This window comes from Gigantopelta aegis, chromosome 4 (assembly GCF_016097555.1).
Source record: "Gigantopelta aegis isolate Gae_Host chromosome 4, Gae_host_genome, whole genome shotgun sequence".
NCBI classification, from domain to species: domain Eukaryota; kingdom Metazoa; phylum Mollusca; class Gastropoda; order Neomphalida; family Peltospiridae; genus Gigantopelta; species Gigantopelta aegis.
The window spans coordinates 4,850,851-4,869,315 of record NC_054702.1 but is presented as its reverse complement, the minus strand read 5'-3'; the positions used below and the strand labels follow the sequence as shown (position 1 = coordinate 4,869,315).

At 39.9% G+C, this 18,465-nt stretch overlaps 2 protein-coding genes across 2 annotated transcripts in view; one reads left to right on the top strand and one right to left on the bottom strand.

The window, feature by feature from the left end:
• LOC121372100 (fibrillin-2-like) overlaps positions 1-534 on the bottom strand; it is a 51,925-nt gene extending 51,391 nt beyond the window's left edge. Inside the window, exon 1 of the mRNA XM_041498363.1 lies at positions 525-534. Coding sequence (XP_041354297.1) covers positions 525-534 — 10 coding nt within the window. The remainder of the gene's footprint in view (positions 1-524) is intronic.
• Positions 535-5,776: 5,242 nt separating this feature from the next.
• The window catches only part of LOC121372098 (glucose dehydrogenase [FAD, quinone]-like), a 36,277-nt gene continuing 23,588 nt past the window's right edge, over positions 5,777-18,465 (top strand). The window contains exons 1-5 of the mRNA XM_041498361.1: positions 5,777-6,094; positions 7,491-7,642; positions 13,846-14,054; positions 14,271-14,460; positions 15,181-15,309. Of these exons, the coding sequence (XP_041354295.1) occupies positions 7,495-7,642; positions 13,846-14,054; positions 14,271-14,460; positions 15,181-15,309 (676 nt within the window). The 5' untranslated portion in view covers positions 5,777-6,094; positions 7,491-7,494. The remainder of the gene's footprint in view (positions 6,095-7,490; positions 7,643-13,845; positions 14,055-14,270; positions 14,461-15,180; positions 15,310-18,465) is intronic.

The following is an 18,465-nucleotide window of genomic DNA, read 5'->3' as shown; positions in this document are numbered from 1 at the left end:
GTTATAGAGAACACAATACGAGTGACCATCTCTACTGACTGAGCTATATCATCTATGATGGGTGGGGTCCAGTGTAGCCGATAGTTATAGAGAACACAGTATGAGTGACCATCTCTACTGACTGAGCTATATCATCTATGATGGGTCGGATCCAGTGTAGCCGATAGTTATAGAGAACACAATACGAGTGACCATCTCTACTGACTGAGCTATATCATCTATGATGGGTGGGGTCCAGTGTAGCCGATAGTTATAGAGAACACAATACGAGTGAGTGAGCCATCTCTACTAGACTGAGCTATATCATCTATGATGGGGTCCAGTGTAGCCGATAGTTATAGAGAACACAATACGAGTGGCCATCTCTACTGACTGAGCTATATCATCTATGATGGGTGGGGTCCAGTGTAGCCGATAGTTATAGAGAACACAGTATGAGTGACCATCTCTACTGACTGAGCTATATCATCTATGATGGGGTCCAGGTAGCCAGTGTAGCCGATAGTTATAGAGAACACACATACGAGTGACCATCTCTACTGACTGAGCTATATCATCTATGATGGGTGGGGTCCAGTGTAGCCGATAGTTATAGAGAACACAATACGAGTGACCATCTCTACTGACTGAGCTATATCATCTATGATGGGTGGGGTCCAGTGTAGCCGATAGTTATAGAGAACACAATACGAGTGGCCATCTCTACTGACTGAGCTATATCATCTATGATGGGTGGGGTCCAGTGTAGCCGATAGTTATAGAGAACACAATACGAGTGACCATCTCTACTGACTGAGCTATATCATCTATGATGGGTGGGGTCCAGTGTAGCCGATAGTTATAGAGAACACAATACGAGTGGCCATCTCTACTGACTGAGCTATATCATCTATGATGGGTGGGGTCCAGTGTAGCCGATAGTTATAGAGAACACAATACGAGTGACCATCTCTACTGACTGAGCTATATCATCTATGATGGGTCGGATCCAGTGTAGCCGATAGTTATAGAGAACACAATACGAGTGACCATCTCTACTGACTGAGCTATATCATCTATGATGGGTGGGGTCCAGTGTAGCCGATAGTTATAGAGAACACAATACGAGTGACCATCTCTACTGACTGAGCTATATCATCTATGATGGGTGGGGTCCAGTGTAGCCGATAGTTATAGAGAACACAATAGGAGTGGCCATCTCTACTAACTGAGCTATATCATCTATGATGGGGTCCAGTGTAGCCGATAGTTATAGAGAACACAATACGAGTGGCCATCTCTACTGACTGAGCTATATCATCTATGATGGGTGGGGTCCAGTGTAGCCGATAGTTATAGAGAACACAATACGAGTGACCATCTCTACTGACTGAGCTATATCATCTATGATGGGTGGGGTCCAGTGTAGCCGATAGTTATAGAGAACACAATACGAGTGGCCATCTCTACTGACTGAGCTATATCATCTATGATGGGTGGGGTCCAGTGTAGCCGATAGTTATAGAGAACACAATATCTCTACTGACTGAGTGACCATCTCTACTGACTGAGCTATATCATCTATGATGGGTGGGGTCCAGTGTAGCCGATAGTTATAGAGAACACAATACGAGTGGCCATCTCTACTGACTGAGCTATATCATCTATGATGGGTGGGGTCCAGTGTAGCCGATAGTTATAGAGAACACAATACGAGTGACCATCTCTACTGACTGAGCTATATCATCTATGATGGGTGGGGTCCAGTGTAGCCGATAGTTATAGAGAACACAGTAGGAGTGGCCATCTCTACTGACTGAGCTATATCATCTATGATGGGGTCCAGTGTAGCCGATAGTTATAGAGAACACAATACGAGTGGCCATCTCTACTGACTGAGCTATATCATCTATGATGGGTGGGGTCCAGTGTAGCCGATAGTTATAGAGAACACAGTACGAGTGACCATCTCTACTGACTGAGCTATATCATCTATGATGGGTCGGATCCAGTGTAGCCGATAGTTATAGAGAACACAATACGAGTGACCATCTCTACTGACTGAGCTATATCATCTATGTCTAGGGCAATGTAAACACTATAAGAAAACTAGAAACTACAATTCTTAAAAAACGTCTGAAATTAACGAAATATTGATAAATACCTGAGACTATCCTTAGGGTATATCCCCTAGCATACCAACAAGTTGTACGTCTTCCTTATAGACACTAGTGCTGCACTAATGCTTCGGTAATACTTTGGGTAACCAAGCTCGGTATTCAAATGTACCCCATCATCAGTATAAACTTGTCTCTGATTTTCTTCAGACCAAAACAATCCAGAATGTGTAAAACATTTGACACCTTCCATCATATTCTCCTTGAAATAACGGAACAACAACTATTCAGTTGATCACACCTGTCATTGAATCAAACAGTATGAACCTCATATCGTGTCGTCCGAGTGGAGGGAGGAGTCGGAGCAAAACCTGACACAGCACCACCTTTTGTACAATGTATGTAAATTTTAATTGTAAAACAAGTTGGGTTAATTCTCTCGCAATATCATTCACAGATTTGTTTACTGTACACAAATCATTTGAACCTACTTGTAAAAGTACCACTTCGGGGCCCACAGCGCGAACTGTCATCAAACCTACGCTATTTATTGTAATTAGCAATAGTCTTGAAAAACCAAGCATAATATTTTCTCCGAGTCGGGTCCAACCCTAAATTTAGATCGATTAAGTGATGCTTACTACCTCGTATGAATGGTTCCATACGGGAAATAAAAAAATGACCCATAATCAACACATTTGCCATTCGCACCGAAATTCGGGACTACCGACATTACAACAGAACACACTACAATACTAAGTATAAACGTCAAAAACCTCAAAGAAGACAATATATACTCCACCCCGTGTGCTTTTCGAAAGAATATAATTCTAATCGAAGGTGAAACAGACGTATTATAACAGTTTATCTCGCCTTCATGTAAAATACCCCGCGTGGGCGGAGTCAAATCTCTTATACCCCACCTGCAACATCGGACTTATTAATGTATTAATGCACCATGCAAAAAATGTGTATGTTACCAACGAAAATAAAACATCGCTGTCAAACGATCTGCCAACCACTCGGAAAATGAAATTGAAGAAAAGCCAGCATTAAATATGGCGAAGCATTGTAATTTCGAATTTAAATGACGTCAGTATTTCAATGACGTCACTTTACAACTCCTTACAATAACACTAAACTGGGTACATGACGTTGCTATTGCAAATGTTTTTGTTTGAACATTATTAATGCACCTGGATGTGTTTGAAGAAAATCTTGTAATTAAACATGTCGGCAAGATAAATTCTTTGTAGAAGCATCACGAGGGGTTTATGGTCAGGTCAGGTCATAGGGTTTAACGTGCACATTCAGAACAAGCTGTTGTAGCGCACGCCTGTCGTGGGCGCAAGTGCTTGCGAAGCAAGCTCTTCCGTCCAAGACAGGGAGGGGTGGGGGAGGGAGTGGTTGTCTTCTCGCTTACGACTTGGCAACAAGGAGCACCGAAGACCGGCTGTGGCTGGCCGAGGCAGAGGCGGAAGAGGCGGCGGTAATAATTTTGAAATTTCTCAGAAGGAGAATTAAGTAATTTGTTGCGTTATGTCCGAAATATTGCTGGTGATTGAACGCAAATTTAGACGGTTCGGTCAAAAATAAAAAGGGTGTCGGATTTTTTAAATTTAAGCCTAAACGTACCGACCTATACGAACCGGGTTAGCCTTAAGAGCTGGTGCGGTGTTCAGGCGTCGCTGTCGAAGTTGGGGAGGTGACGCATATCCCGCTGGTACCTGCTGACGATGTCCCCGTAGTGCTGCGCGAACACCCTGCGCAGCATGTCGTGGGTCTGACGGTGTGTGGAGCCTTCTCCCACGTATGCCTGCTGGAATACGCCGTCGTGCTCCATCGTCAGCATGGTACTCAGTGCACCGGTGCGGGATTCCACGCTGTTGATGTGGAAGCTGCCCCGTTGTCGATTGTACCGGTGCGGGAATACTCCTCTGGTCCGCGCTGTAGGCAGCTGCTCCAGTGTTGGGGCGTACACGACCAGAGGCTTCGTCCCTATTTGGTTGACCCAGCGTCTAACAGCGGATGTGGCCGATCCCAGCTTTCCAGCTGGGCGGTATCCCTCTGCGCTGGGTCGGTTTGGTGCGACCACCGGTTCGATCCCTTCCAGCGGTGCCATAATATTGGCCCTTAAAAGGGCCGGCGGGTGGGGGTGTCGAACCGCGGAGGTACAGACGTCAGGGCTGGCCGGCGGGTCCACTTCGATCCGATGCAGGCTCGTCGGTCTGCGACGCGGCGGTGACGGCGTCTTCGGTGTCAACGGCGGCGAAGGAACCTCTACCGGTGGAGTAACCACCGGCTTCAGTCCCCACCCCTGTGCCGTTTCTTCCATGCACGTCCCCTTCTTCCGTCTCTGACGTCTTCTCTTCCTGGTTGCTGGTTTTGGCTGGTGGCTTACGTACACTAGTGTAACGTAAGCCCTCCCGCTCTTCTGTGACAGCTTATACTCTGTCAGCGTGCCCAAACTCTTGATCGTCAACCCCAATAGTGGGGGGGAGATCAACAGAGCAGGGCGCGACTTGGAGCTGCTTAGCGGCAAAGGTCATCTTCGGCTGAGAGCTGGAGCGGGAATGTGGATTTTTATACATGTAACAAACATTAAAATTTAATTTACTCGTGTAGTACTCACGCCTGCGACAAAAAAGGAGGAATAACTTGTCCAGGTGTATAAGAAAAAAAAAAGGTTGCACACCTCTACTATATTTACATTTGCGCTAGAAACCATACAGAAATATTTAGAGCTCATAAATTTATTTATTACATACCTATTTAATCTTACTATAGTGATAAAGGCCTTTTGAAAGCGTGTAATAAATTTATTCTGTATCGCACATATGTGCACTCTGGACCAGAACTTTTAAATGGGGAATTCCCTTTTTCTTTTTACAGCAGTTAGTGCCTTTTATTGACTTACGTCATATATGATTTACAAATGACGTCATATCTTATTTGAAACATTACACAAGGCTGCCGCAGAGTATGATTCTTAACGTTAAATGAATCCATGAAAAGAGTTTTGATCATAGATTTAACAAAATGTTGCTATGACGTTAAATTAAAAACCGTTTTTGTAAAACATAAAAGGAGGTATGTAATAAATGTAGAACTTGAGATACGTTGTTTTCGCTTCCTATTTATTGCACTCGTTTATTTTGCGAGAGAACATGCCATTCGACCGCTACGCGGTCTCGAGGTATATATTCTTGTGCAATATTCGTGCAATAAATAGGAAGCAAAAACAACGTATGCGAAGTTCTGTATTTATCATCTTCATAAATCAAGGCTAATATTCGTTCCTCGTATTCAGCCTTGATACATGTCGTCAAGAAATCGTGCCACAAAATGCTTAAATTTCATTGGATGCGATGAGATCTGATTGCAACGAATCGCAACGCTCCTTATAGATTCCCTTGTTATTGTAAACAAAGATGGCAGCGTCAGCGTCCGTGGAAACGTGTCGTGTTTGTCACGATATGTTAAAAAAAAGGTTTCGGCGGTTAACTTTTTATATTGCTTTCAAGATTGTCACATGTTACCGATGCTGTGATTGGTCAGCGATGTCATCGTGTAAAGGACATAATCGGTGTTACAAATTTTCTTCCAATAGAGGGCGCTAGTAGTGGATATCAGTAATCTTGACTACATGTATCAAGGCTGAATAGGAGGAACGAATATTAGCCTTGATTTATGAAGACGTATATTTATGTGCCATTAAACCAATTACTAGATATTAATGTACCTCTATTATATCGGTACTGCGTGATGTAGGTCATGCCATTTTCGGCATTTTCAACACGTTCAAGGTCAGATTGTACAACAATAACATGCAGACATGTTTTCCTCGAGTGTAAAGTACTCTGAGCTAGTGCGGTCAAGGTCATAGTTTATTCACCTCAACAAGTGTTAGGATATAACGAAGGGCAAACAACTGGAGTTTTGTCAACGTTCTATTTTTCCTGTAGTGATTACGACAACAGTATCATAGCGAGACGACTGTAAGTATATCATACATATGTGAGAATATGTTTCAAACCAATATTAGGTGTATATTGCATCGAAACGGAAATGTTTATCGATGTTGAACAGAAAACATATCGAAGTCAGTGCTACGTGATACCGCATATTAGGCCACTTATGTGCCCCCAATTTGGCTTTCGATGTTGGTTCACTATACTCTATTCATAATAATGCTGGATTACATATTGTAGGAATACATCCAGTATGCATATTGTATTGATCTAGATTAGAAAATAATGCAATAAAATACATTAATTATGTCATTTAAAAACAGGTTTTGTTTAGTAATGAATAAAAAATAAACGTGTGAAAGCTGCATGATAATTCCAGATTTCACACATATTTAAAATGTCCAACTACAGTAAGGTATACATAAAATATAGGCAGGAATATGGCTGCTAATGGTTTTGATGGTCCATGTTGACTTGGTAACTTGAAGACACTCACACTCAGGATTTCCCTCCAACAGTGATGTACAGGACATTAAGTCATTACTTCATACAGGTGCAGTCATGTTGATTTTTCCTTCCTCAGACATTGTGTTGATTAATACTGATATTTCTTATATGTGCCTGTTAAGGTCTTCCTAATCTAGGGGTCATTCAAGTACATGTGTTTCAATGGAATAAGTATAAGGAGTTGAGGTACTCTGAATATCCATTTTGTCTCTACATATATAGCTGAGTACACACACCCATCTGACAGTAAATATATTCAGGAGTATTATTTCTAAATGATTTCTTTTAAATATGACATATCGCATTGGTACAAAAACTGTACACAATGCATTTGCCTTGTGAGGTGTACATTATGTTAGGTTGCACTGTAGAAACAACAGTTTCAGTGAGGTTGTCAGTTTGTGTCAAAAGACACCAGATCCTGGTTGTCATACAAAAAATGTATGTTATCAGTATAGGTAGCACTAAACCAAATAAACCGGCTGGGTCAACGTTCGAGGTGCACAGAACTTTTGATAGAGAAGTGAACACCACAAGTCCGGTGATTGGTTATAAATGTGAGTGTGTTGGTTGTAAAAAAACTAGTTTCATCTGGGCTAAAAATGTATGCAATTTTATTTCATCTAATACGACTGTGTCAAGTAGCCTTGTGCTTGGAACATGTATGGAGTACCTGTAAAAAAAAAAAGGATAATCAAATTTTGTGCGAAACTAGGGTTGTTTTAAAAACATTTGGTTATACCGAAAATGAGCCATGCAAGATATCATTTTCTTAAGTTAATACTTTGAGGTAGGGGTTGTAGTACTGATATTTAGTTTGGTTGATATATTGCATATAGTGTTTTTAAACACAGACGTTAACATGCTCGGCTATGGGATTTTATTTGGTATAGTACAACCTTATAGCTTCTTTCAGATCAATGGTAGGTCCGGCGTCCGTCCTTACTCTTGTCAACGTCGCTGTTATGGCGTTTCTGATAAGATCGTACATGTTTAACAACAGCAACAACGTCGACGAAGATGACCTGTTAGTTGAGAAGGTTAACAACTCCTACGACTACATTGTAGGTACGTTTGCAAAGTCCTGACGCAGAGGCGAATAAATGATTTTGTAAAGGGGTTCACACACAACATTCAAAACAGGACAAGCCCAAGTTTGCAAGATACATTTTCAGAGCAGCTTAGTATTTTATATTTGGATGATGACTAAAAATATTATTTATAGGGCACTAAAAATCGACGGTGGGGTGATAAGACCCCTATGACCCCCCACCCCCTTCACTGGATCCGCCAAGACAGTATTTGATATTAAGATACGACGATTTCAGACTGAACGTTCTAATCTTAAAATGAGCACACGACATATGCCAGTACTGAAGTACGCACAATGTACTGAAGTACGCACAATGTGACAATAATTCTTATCTGTCTGCTTTTGTGTTCGGTCTGTGTGTTCCTAAAACTATTTTATCATAAACTGGGCAATTCCATTGTGACGGACGTACACATTGGACGACGAAAATACTAAATAGTGAAAAAGTAAATAAAAATCAGAAAATAATGGCTTCATTTAACCATTAGTTAGAGTTTTATATTAGACCCCTGAACATATATTTGTCCTGACAAAAATTGTGGAATGGTAGTTCAAAGGCGAGTGACTTGCGTGCATGCAGAATTAGTGAAAAGCCAGTGTCATCAACATATTGCCAAAATTCTGTGAATTATTAGTACTTACATAATTAATTTCTATTTCTATATACAGCCTGAACATGAGGGAAAATAACACTGCCTATTGAAAACATAATAAAGTAACTAGACCTAACTGATACATGGTAAATAGTGTGACGGACGTACATAAAATGTGTGACGGACCTACATGTCCGATTTGAATGAATTGATTTTAAAATAAGATCAATACTGTTCTACCCAAAACCTCATAATTAGACTTTAATTGTGAAATAGGATAGTAATTGAGGGAAACAAATAAGGAAGATAAAAAAATTCTTTAAAAAACATCTTGATTAATAATTAATTGTTGGCAATTGGATGTCAAAAATTTGTTAATTGTAACACAACCTTCAGACGGTATTTGTTACACTTTTCCCTGCACTTCCAACATACATGGCAGCACATATCATGACTTTTAATATGCATCCTATCGTGAGGGATTGGTTGGAATGGGAAAAATAAGGATCCACAGGGTGGTGGTTCCAGGTATATAATATTGCTTCAGAACATCAGCCGAGCGCTCACCTAGATCCCTGTTTTCATGCTATTATTTGCACACCTGTTCATTTGTCTATATTTTTTAATCTATGTTTTCTTAAATCTTCTTTTCTTTAAAAAACAATCCTTGGCCAAATTTGCAAAAGTCAGCTTTTGTCTTACATGCATGAAACTAAACACATTTACAATGCTTAAAAGTCTGTGTTTAAGAAAAATAGTTTTTTTTATGTCTATCAGAACTGCGACTGATTGAGGCCTAGGGCCTGAGTTTGACCAGGGTAGGACCAGGAATATGCACCTGGTTCCCTATTTATTTAACTGCCTACTTTTATCACTAGTAATAATTAGCTATATTTATAACATCCTCATCCCCCACCCTCAGTTTAATATATTGTAGACTATTTTGGGGACAGTTTGCAATTTGAAAATAACTTTTTAAGGTCTTGACATTGTCATCCGATGTATCTTAGGAAAGTTTTGATAAGACAATACCTTCTCAGTGTTTATTACGAAAGTTTTGATAAGACAATACCTTCTCAGTGTTTATTACGAGTGTTTTGATAAGACAATACCTTCTCAGTGTTTATTACGAAAGTTTTGATAAGACAATACCTTCTCAGTGTTTATTACGAATGTTTTGATAAGACAATACCTTCTCAGTGTTTATTACGAATGTTTTTATTGGGATTGTTTAGAATGTTTTTAACGGCTTAATGTATGTTAACAGAAATCTGACATTATAATTCCCTGCTCCGCAGACCCACATCAAGTATTTAGTTTGTAGGCTAGACAGAAACACTGCTTATTATAGCCTTATAGTAAAGGTCATGACATCATTACATAGGCACAGAGCATATACAAACATATGTCCCCATCAACACAATAAAAATCTGCATCTCTGAAATTGGAGGGGGCGGGGGGTAGCTCAGTGGTAAAGCGCTCGCTTGATGCGCGGTCGGTATGGGATCGATCCCCGTGAATGGGACCATTGGGCTATCTCTCGTCACAGCCATTTCACCACAACAAAGGCCGTGGTATGTGCTATCCTGTCTGTGAGATTGTGCATATAAAAGATCCCATGCTACTAATGGACAAATGTAGCGGGTTTCCTCTCTATGACTTTGTCAAAATGACCATATGTTTGACATCCAGTTGCCGATGATTAATAAATCAGTGTGCTCTAGTGGTGTCGTTAAAGAAAACAAACTTTTTTTAACTTTTAAATATGTGGTGTGATTTAACTCATTTGGTTGACTGCTCGCTTGGTTGACTGCTCGCTTGAGGTGCTTGCGTCGCACGATTGAACCATCTCGAAATGTTTGTCGTTCCAACCAGTTTATCACAACTGGTCAAAGGCCGTGGTATTTGTTTTCCTGATTGTGGGAAAGTTCATATAAAAGGTCCATTGCTGCATTATGAAAAATGTAACAAGTTTCTTCTGATGTTTGATATGCAGTAGCCAATGACTAATTAATAAATGTGCTATAGTGGTGTCGTTAAACAAAACAATCTTTAAGTCTTACTTAAATTGTTCAATACTTGGATAGGTTCAGGTAAATGTCCTTTTAATGTATTTAAACACGTTTACTACATTTTTGCATTTTGTCTGGAAATATTCACGGCAATGTTTAGTGTTATGGACATACATACCAAAATCCTGTACGTCTGTCACACACTTTGTGAACATCTGTGTATAATTACTTCAAAAGTACAAATGACAAATGTATATTGCTTTTATGAGAGTTTTTATTTATAATATAAAACTATGAACACGTGTGGCTTCCCCTTTGTTCTTAAAAAAAACCCTTTCTATAAACTTTTGTGACGGATGTACAATGGTAATGAGGTCATGTAAGGAAGGCCTGTACACCCAACAAAATGATCAATGTGTGAGAAGTGTTATTTATAATATTTCATGCATACCTGCTTAATTCAATGTTTTAAAAACATAACAATAATAATATTGCTTTTACTTTAAAATGAAATTTGAATGTTTGGTCCCAGTTTTGTTACTTTCATCATCCTTCTGGGTACCCAGTGTTTCTATTCAAAACATTAACAATGAAATATATATTTTTGAAACGTTTTATAGATTATAAAACCTCGATGTTATAGCGTTTAAACTGTACCAATTATTGAAGTTTAAACCAATATTCACAAATTAAGTAGGAGGTTGATATTTTCATGGAATTGCCCAACTGTGAAGCTATACACAGGTACAAATTGTACTTTTTTCATGATCTGAAATGCAATTTCCTAACACGTGGGATCAGATGACTGAGATTTGTTGCTTCTCCCTGTCCAACCCTACCCTTTGACACTAACTCACTCACTCATACACACACTCACTCTCTCTCTCTCTCTCTCTCTCTCTCTCTCTCTCTCTCTCTCTCTCTCTCACACAGTCTCTCTCTCTGGAGAGCTCTCTACACACACACACACACACACAGAGAGAGAGAGAGAGAGAGGAGGAGAGAGAGGAGAGAGAGAGAGAGAGGCAGAGAGAGAGATTTTGAGAGACCAACAGAGAGAGAGAGAGAGTACACCAAAACGGTAGACGCTAACAAGCAGCTACTTTCATACATAATGTGTTTACCCAGTGTAGACACACAGAGACGTATATACATAGCGATGACAATATGTATAGAGATACACACACACACACACACACACACACACACAACAACAACAACAACAACAACAACACACACATAAACAACACACACATACACATACACCGAGGTACACAACACACACGCAACACACACACAACACACACACAACACACAGGCATACACACACACGGCACACACAGAGAAGGCACATACACATAAACAAAACAGAAAACACACACACCACACAACTCACATAGACACATACACAAACACACCACACAACATACACATACATACACACACAACACTCATACCACACAACACATATAGACATACATACAACACACACAGACAAACACACACACAAACACACACACACACAGTGAGAGAAACACGCACACACACGCACGCACACGCACACAAAACACACACAGATACACAGCACACACACATACACACACAGGCACATACACACGTACACACACAGACAAACAGAGACACATGCACATACTCACACACACACAAACACACACACAACACAACACACACATACACACACACCACAAAACAAACACACACACACACACCACACACACACACACAACACACACATACCACACAACACAAACACATACACACCACACATACACACATCACACACACATACACACGCACACAGACACACACACAACACACACATACACAACACACACACAACACACATACACACACAGCACACAACACACATACACACATACACATACACACACACATGACACAACACACATAGACACACACACACACATACATACACCCATACACAGACACACACACAAAACACAGACACAGACACACACAGGTATATATACACACATACAGATAGACACACACACACACACACACAGAGAGAGAGAGAGAGAGAGAGAGAGAGAGAGAGAGAGAGAGAGAGAGAGAGAGAGAGAGAGAGAGAGAGAGAGACACACGCACACAAATACAAAACACACACACAACACATACACAGACGCAGACACACACACACACACACGCGCACAGACACATACACACACACACAAACACAAAACACACAGATACACAGCACACACACATACACACACACAGATACACACACACACACGTACACACACAGACAGACACAGAGGCATGCACATACTCACACACATATAAACACACACAACACAACACACATACACACACACCACAGGACAAACACATACACACCACACATACACACACACCACACACACACACCACACATACCACACACACAACACAACACACACACATACCACACAGCACAAACACATACACACCACACATACACACATATACCACACAACACAAACACATACACACCACACATACACACACACACACACACAAACACACACACAAACACACACACACACACGGCACACACATAGAACGCACATACACATACACAAAACACACACACACAACACACAACATACATAGACACACACACACAAACACACCACACAACATACACATACATACACACACAACACACATACCACGCAACACACATAGATACACATACAACTCACACAGACAAACACACACACAGACACACAGATACACACTCATAGACACAATACGCACAGACATGCACAGAAACACACACGCACACACACACACGCACACAAACACAAAACTCACATACACACAGCACACACACATACACACACACAAACACACACACACACACGTACAAACACAGACAGACCCATGCACATACTCACACACACACACACACACACACACAAACACACACAACATAACACACATACACAGACACCACAGGACAAACACATACACACCACACAGACACAAACACCACATACACACAACACAACCAACATAAAACACACACACAGCACAACACACTCACATACCACACATCACAAACACATACACCACACACACACACACACACGCGCGCACACACACACACATACACACACACACATACACAACACACATACACACAAAGCACACACACATGGCACAACACACATACACACACCAACACACACAGACACACACACACAGACGCACACACACAGGTATATATACACGCATGCATATAGAGACACACACACACACACAGAGAGAGAGAGAGAGAGAGAGAGAGAGAGAGAGAGGAGAGAGAGAGAGAGAGAGAGAGAGAGAGAGAGAGAGAGAGAGAGAGAGAGAGATACACGCACAGATACACACATACACACACACATACACACAGAGACACACACATAAATACAGAAAACACACACACACACACACACATACTTCTAATTTTGTTTCACCTACAATGCTTGTAACAATTATAGTCTTTAAAACATCTGCTTTCGTCAATTATATCATCTGAAATTAGCTGCTGTGTTTTAATACTAGTTGGTTCCGGTTCTGCTGGGTCTGTGATTGCTGCTCGACTGTCAGAAGATAGTGACGTCACAGTAATCGTTTTGGAAGCTGGGCTGGATGACAGAAACGAGGCTGTACTTAGCATTCCAGCAGAAGGACCAAACAGTCAGAGATCGAAATTCGACTGGGAGTATTACACCGAACCGCAGAAACAGGCGTGCTGGGCTTTGAAAGAAAAGGTAAGCTACTGATCTGACTTCACCTGCTATCTTCATTTGCTGTCCACATCCACATCTTAGTCCTTGTCTCTGACCACGGCAGGTGTTTGTTGCACATCTAACAGGTGTCACCTAAGAAATCATAGACCGAATCTAAAATTGAGAACATAGCTATTCACTCGTTCTGACTCGTCTAAATATCGAGTACATGAAATATCTGTCCATTTATTTGTTCAGAGGTCATACTGGCCCAGAGGTCGAGTGTTGGGCGGAACCAGTCAGATGAACTATATGGCGTATGTCGGGGGAAACGGTTTGGACTATGACAGCTGGGCGGCCCAGGGGTGTGACGGGTGGAGCTACAAAGATGTTCTTCCGTACTTCAAGAAATCAGAGGACATGCAGGACGAGGAGCTCGCCAAATCAGGTCATACAACGAACACGTCGGACAATTATAATTCATCTAACGTAAGACGCAAAAACAGTTAACCGAGCGAACGCAATAGCTCTACTCTTGGCCAGTTGATGCAAATGAGTGGTCTAAAGTGGTATCGGTTTACGATGCACACGTTCAGTCAGATCTGGGTTCGAATCCGCAAACTGCATGCGCAGAAAGTTACAATCCCATTGTTCACAAGTGTAGATTCTTAAAACATAGTTAGCAGTTAGAATAATAATGTGACGTGACAGTGATGAATTACTAACGGCGAAACACCTGGCGGTGATTTATAGTAGCATCATTTCTCATCTACCGTGTGCAGAGATGCGATTTTGAAAGCTTTGATGTTGTTAGGGGTTCATTAGTTCAAGTTGTAAAGATACACATGTTAGGTACATCTGATATTAAAACAGACCTATACATTTTACATAAAACTTAAAAAATAGTTTTTACTGAAACCACATTAAAATTAATTGTGCATGCATATATTTAAAATATTCGAGGTTTCGTCAGTGTAAAACTAATATCCTCAAGATAATAAACAAACTGGTGGGAACGTAAACCACTAGTGTATAACACAGACATGGCTAGCTTGGTAGTTACAACAATCCTGGGTACACGCTGGATTTGACCAATATGATAACAATGCATTTTACAGACTACTACAGCCGCGCAGACCTTATTTTAAATATTTGTCATACTTTACAGAATACCACAACCGTGGAGGCCCACTTAAGGTGAGCCGAGCGCCCACGAGTTCTCTCCCTTCGATATTCCTGAAGGCGGCCAAAGAGGCCGGATACAACGAGACAGATCATAACGGAGAATGTCAGGAAGGTAACCGAGGAAATAATAGTGAACACTTCAGGATAAAATACCTTTGTTAATATAACATACCAACGATATTTCAAGATAAAATGTTTTTGTGAATACAACATGTCAGTGATATATCAAGATTAAATGTCTATGATAATATAACATGTTCAACGATATCTCAAGATAAAATACCTTTTAGTAATGAACACAAAACGCCTACTTAGTTAATACTCGAAAACTACCAGAGTAAGGCCCAAAACACACCGGGTCTGAGTCTGGGCCTGGGTCTGGCGAGTGTGGTACAACCGCCATGCATTGTTTTGACTTCTGGGTCTATAACTGTGACGTGTTATCAATATATATATATGTGTGTGTATATACATATATATATATATATATATATATATATATATATATATATATATATATATATATATATATATATATAGATAGATATATAGATATATGAGCCGTCACATGGGAAAACCTACAACTTAGGGGGGAAAAAACTAAACAACGTTTGTCTTATTTTTTTGATAAATAACAGGTAATAACCTTACAAAACTAAATCTCAGGTATCTTAATTATATCTTGTAAAAATACAGCATTAATGACGTCACGTTTTCAAAATCAAAGTAGACGGCGTCAAAATTAAATTTCAACGTTATTACCTTATTCTAGGTTACTTCCCGCCCAATTTCAATGAATCGGTACTTTTTTCATTTTATTTTTACCAAGTATGTTAAGTTATATATTCCGATTTATATATATTTTTTAAAGCAATATATTCCGATTTAATTTTTTTTAATAACTCTTCAGATCCCATACATGAATGTAATACTAATTAGTGAGAGATATGAAATTTAGCGAACTACATTGCGCGCCGGTGTTTTTCAATGTTCTGTTACATATTGCAAACCACCCCACTTTATTCAGATTCCTGTATCCGCTATGGAGTAATTTCATATTTGGTTGGTGTCGGACTGTCGAACGATATCGTTTTATTCTTCGGTTGGTAGTGGGCATGTTGTAACCTGGTACAGGGGCGGACAAAGGATCGAATGGTTTTATATTTAGTTTTGTTTGTTGTGACAAGTGTTCTGGCTGCTCCATTTAAGCGGGAGGCCGGCCCGCTATTGCATTTTGCCGCCCCGCCTTCGTGTTTTGCCGCCCCCTTTATTTTTCTCCATCCCTCTTTATTTTCCCGCATCTTACTATATTTTACAGAACCCAGCTCCGCTATTTCATATTGCACACTGTTTTTTCACACTGAAAACGAATAAAAACCCCGATCAGTCGGCACACTCGACCTCAAAGAAAACAAGCCGCGGTGTGGAAAAACTTCAGTAGCTTACCGTAACGTAATTTCATACTATTTTAACAGCCTCGGTCAGTCAGTCTTTTGTGTTCACTAACTTTCGTCTGATATTTTGTTCTCAATTGCAAATGTAGTTGGTCGTAACTGATGCTTTTTAATTACTGTCATTTGTTTATTCGGCAATTATTTATAAAATATTAGAAACTTTTCATTTTGGGGGTATCACCGCTTATAAAAATAACGTAAGTGGCAGTGTTCATCATTAAAAGTATTTTTTTTGGACGCCAAATTATATATACACCGCGTTTACAAAAACGAAACTACATTTTATCACCTGGCTATATCAGTTCGATCGATTCATTCGATGAAGAAGAAAAAAGAAAGAACACAGACATGTTATCCCAATTTAGGGAATCACCTTTATTTTTTTTTAATATCTTGAAATCTTTATTAAAATAATATTAAAACAAGGGGTCTTTTCGCAAAGTCGACCAATACCCAACTATAGGCCTACACGTAGCCCAAGTACTCGGGCTAGCCTATACGGTAACCATGTTTCCCACTTTTTTTTTTCTTTTTCTCTTCTGGTTTCCTTTTTAGGGTGGGTGGGGTGGTGGTGGTGGAGGTGGAGGGGGGCTTCCGCCATCCTTTAATGTTACCCAGCGAGAATATTATGTAGGCGTACATTTCCTTCTGCTCTTTTTCCATTTCCATCAACTTCAAAATATGGTTATAAATTTGATTTTCAGTTTATTTTCTAAAAGACAATCCACTGCATCCTTTCTATAACTTGTGCTAATTGGATCAGGTTCAGTGTCATTCTAACAATTGGTGTTATCATCAGATAAGTGTTTTATTCTATGTTCAGTATTATTGCCAACATCTACTGGACTGTATTTATTTTATTCATCCAATACAGTTAAAGTTAAAGTTAAAGTTAGAGAACATTGATTTATTAATCATAGGCTACTGAATGTCAAACATTTGGTTATATTCACCTATAGTCTTACAGAGGAAACCCGCTACATTTTTCTATTAGTAGCAACGGATGTTTTATATGCACCATCCCACAGACAGCATAGCACATACTACGGCCTTTGATATGCCAGTCGTTGTGCACTGGATGAAACGAGAAATAGCCCAATGGCTCCACCGACGGGTATCGATCACAGACCTACCGCGCATCAGGCGGGCGCTTTACCACTGGACTACGTCCCGCTCATCTAATACAGTTCCACTGTTCTTAGTCTTGGTCTTCTATTTTGAATGTCAAAATGTGCCTCAAAGATTAGGCCTACTTCAGGCTCTTGTAAAATTAAAATATACATCTGTAAGGAAAGAAAACCAACTCCTTCTATACAAATTATGTGAAGTGAGTAAAGTGACAAGATATTGTAATAATTTAATAATTATCACACACACGCACGCGCGCACATACACACACAGCAATAATAATATAATAATAATAATAAAATTGGTTGAGGGAGAAACAACCTTTCGAGAATTGATCTACTATACCTCCGCATGTTAAATCTCTAGACCACCTTATGCAATGACATCATGACGTATAATAAAGGTATATAAATGAAACGTTTCTGTTACCGTACCGCAATGTGTGTGCAGACGACAGTAAATTTGTTTGCAAATGATGGTAAAATAAATAACTAAAAATTTAGTATGGTTACAGATATATATATTTGTTTTGTAGGAAATGATTTAGTTTTCAGTATTTAGATTATAAATAGAAATAGGAGTAGAAATAGTGGCGTTGATTGTAGTCCACAGAACAGGTAGGCCTAACCGAGTGGTAGACCCATGCAACCCGATACGATCCTAATTTGATCTTTGGTCTAACTTAT